Source organism: Danio rerio, chromosome 14, assembly GCF_049306965.1.
Source record: "Danio rerio strain Tuebingen ecotype United States chromosome 14, GRCz12tu, whole genome shotgun sequence".
In the NCBI taxonomy this organism is placed as follows: domain Eukaryota; kingdom Metazoa; phylum Chordata; class Actinopteri; order Cypriniformes; family Danionidae; genus Danio; species Danio rerio.
Window position 1 is genome coordinate 28,350,243 of NC_133189.1, and position 3,495 is coordinate 28,353,737.

Sequence of the window (3,495 nt, forward strand, 5' to 3'; positions counted from 1 at the left end):
TCAGTTAAGGCTCAAAGTCAAATCGCAACACAAAGGCAAGGGTATTTTCTAAAGGGGAAACCATGCGGAGAAGACCTATCTGTTTTCTGGTACCAAGGGACATGCTAAGACACGGTTGGTGTCTATGGAAAATAAGCAGTTGTGTTCAATTCACTCTGGCTGAGGGACTGTGACTGAAGGGGGCTATTATATTGGGCTATTTTTACTGTGTAGATATTCCACATACATAGTTGGGGCAGATTATAGATAATTTAATGGAAAAGTCAGCTGTACGACAAAGCCAATTAATTGATCATAAATTCTAAGCAACACTACATTTCTTGAAATCGTTTTGGAAATGCATCAAGTTGACACATTCCTCCGTCAAGCACACAGCGAGATTTAAGAGCTGAAATACTTACTTGACTGACCCGGTGTTTTAGTGCGTCATGTAATGACACCGTTTAATTAACTTTCCTGGGACCACCAGCATTAAGAGGTCCAACAACATTTTCACTGATTATGAGCAGGGACGCTTAAAAGCCTCTTTTCAGCAGCTCAATTTAAAAAGCATTAGCAATCTTGCGGCTTTAAAAGGGTTAGCTGATCTCCTTCTCCAATGTTTCCCTAAAATACTCACACCTCAAATCTGAGCATAAAAGGTTTAATATTTATAGTTCTTTCATTAAAATATCCAATTAGGATACAAAACAATCTTGGTGCAAATTATGTAAATCAAATCAAGTGTAAAATATAAAATGTTACATTTGCTTTTTAGAAACACACTTGAGTTTGGAATCCTTACACAGCTATGCTTTATTCTAGAAACATATTTGGTAAAATAACTAATTTTCTAAGTTATTTTTAGTAGTGTGACTCAAAATCCCTCTAAGATTAATATTTCAAAGCAAAATGGCAGAATGGTATTACATTCTGTGACACTTTAAGATCAGTAAACCTCAAAGTATGTCATTAGTCCTTGGTAGCTTCCGAAGTAAAGTTGGATGTAAAAAAAAAAAAAAATGAAATCCAAAATATATATAAAAAATGTATGACACCCCATGTTTGGTGTGTCAAATATAAAAATGTCAATATGTCCAGCAGATAAACGAATAGTTACGAAAAGCTCCTCTAGACTGGCTCCACAGAGTAGCCGTCTTTGGAGAGATGACACATACTGTAACCCATCGGTGTGGAGTATATTCCAATAGGTGCAAAAGGCAGCATATGTCTGCTAAAAGGGAAAGACTGTCCACAAACTAGAGCTGCAGTCTGAGGTTGTGTACAGAGTGGAAACGGTAGAGTAAGGCCAGGATGTAAGATGGGTTTGCTGGCCATTTTGAACCTCTCTAGTTCTGCTTCTTGCAGTCGTTTGGCTTTCGCTCTTCGGTTCTGGAACCAGATCTTCACCTGTGTCTCAGTCAAGCTGAGAGAGCTGGAAAACTCAGCACGTTCAGCAATTGACAAGTATTGCTTCTGACGGAACTTCCGCTCGAGGGCCAAGAGCTGAGCAGTGGTGAAAGGTGTCCGGGGTTTGCGGTTTGTCTTGTGCTTTCGGAGAGGGCATATTGTGGGACTCTGTGAGCCTGTAAAATAAGTTTATAAAAAGATCAGGCAGAATAATTTGTTTTAACACAGGACTAAACCTATATTTATGTTCCCATAATTGATGCTACATTCTTTAAATAAGGTTTTCATTGTACTTTTAAAACCAAAGAAACCTTAATCCACATTTATTTTTCAATGGTTTTCTTTTATATAAAAAAATTGTTCCTTTAAGAACTGTTCACAGACAGGTTCTTTTGGGGAATCAAAGTTTTATTAAATCACATGTAATACCTCCCATTTGGAAACTTTTATATTTAAGAGTTTAATATTTTTTTTTCTGCTAACACAGCAAGACTTTTAAAATTGGAAGAATACTGTCTATTTTCTAGACAGACTGACAGACAGACAGACAAGTAGAAATATTTATTCAATCTGTAAGCCTACAAACTAATTATTAATTGTTCAAATTCATATTTGTAAGAATTACAGCCTTGAAGTGAATAAAATAAATAATTAATTATTGTTTACATGTGCTACATTGCTTCACATTGCTTTACTATTTAACTGTCCGTTTCCATTCTGGCAACTTACGTGGTGATGTTGACAATCTTGGCTTATTGATCCATGAGGAGTCCTCTTTAGCAGATTCACATCGTTTGGTGAAATCCACCGAATCTGAATATATTGATCGATCATCTTGATTTATGATGCGTGTCATATGAATTGATCCCCGTGAAGTTGACTCGCTCCTTTCTTTAGTCGACATCAGGGCATCGACGCTGAACGGGAGGCTTTGCGTCCGCACTGACCGTGAGCCGTGGTCATCATCATCTTCATCGGAGGACACTTTACTTTTATGATTAGCAGAAATCATCCCGGAGAAAATATCGACGTTTTGAGTAAGAACCATTAACCTGTAAACGCGCTCGCTCTCCCTTAACTTTTAGCTACATGACTAACAATAACTTGACAAAAGTTACAAGTCTCTCCAAAGTTTGAGCCAATCATCGTTCAGTCAGAAACTGCGTCTCAAATCATAGAGAGCCGCCTACTTAGAAAGCCTTTCTGGACATCCTGAGACACAGAAATGAGTGTTTGTAGGGAGGTGAACGCGTGATTGCCTCATCAAGAGATCTGCAGTGAACTTCCTGAGCCGTTAAATGATACTCTTCACGGATAAAGAGCTTATATTTAGACCATAATGTGGTGTTTATAGTGGGGAAATACAGACGCTAAAATTAGAGCTGAAGTTTTTCTTCAAATTACCCCTGGCATCAATAATTTGTTCATTTCAAGACACACAGTCAAGCTTGTCACTTCATATAGACTATTTCAACGTGGTCATGCCATTGACCCATGAACATTTCCTTCTTGTCAAACTATTTCATATCTGTAACAAGAGGCGATTCAATCATAAGCTGGTGTTATAACAGCATTATTTATCAATATGTGGAGCTTTTTGGACTCTCAGAAGCTATGAAAATATAAAATAGGTCAGGACCATTGTTTAAATCCCTCAAAATGGTCGCAATTTACACGGTTTACAAGAGTTTTCAGTCAAAATAGTGCTCTAAGAACAAACGATCCTGTATGCAGCAACAGCAAAATCTAAATTATAAATGATTACATTTGTGACATACATTTGGAGGGGAATAAATGTTTCAAGCTAGCATGTAAATTACAGTAATTACAATGTTGTTGCTATTAACACCTTGTAATTAGGCTCCTCAAATCCGGTTCTTTTTTAACAGGATTTAACCGTAATACTGGAAAATTGCTACCTTCACAAGGTGTATGGCGCCCACTTACATAGCCTGAGTCTGTCAATTTAAAGGTTATGAACTTTGCTCTGCTTTGTCAGAGTTTACAAGTAAATCTCACAGAATGCATTAAAATGAAAACAGAAGTAAAACTGATCTTAAACAATAAACCTAAATATGCGTTATAAGTCTTTGCTCAACAGATTTA

At 37.0% G+C, this 3,495-nt stretch overlaps 1 protein-coding gene across 1 annotated transcript; it reads right to left on the reverse strand.

The window, feature by feature from the left end:
- Positions 1–627: 627 nt before the first annotated feature.
- Positions 628–2,480, reverse strand: msx2a (muscle segment homeobox 2a). The gene is given in 2 exon segments (NM_001030269.1): positions 628–1,565; positions 2,119–2,480. Coding segments are annotated over 2 exon segments (774 nt in total). The 5' UTR covers positions 2,438–2,480; the 3' UTR covers positions 628–1,110.
- Positions 2,481–3,495: the final 1,015 nt, after the last annotated feature.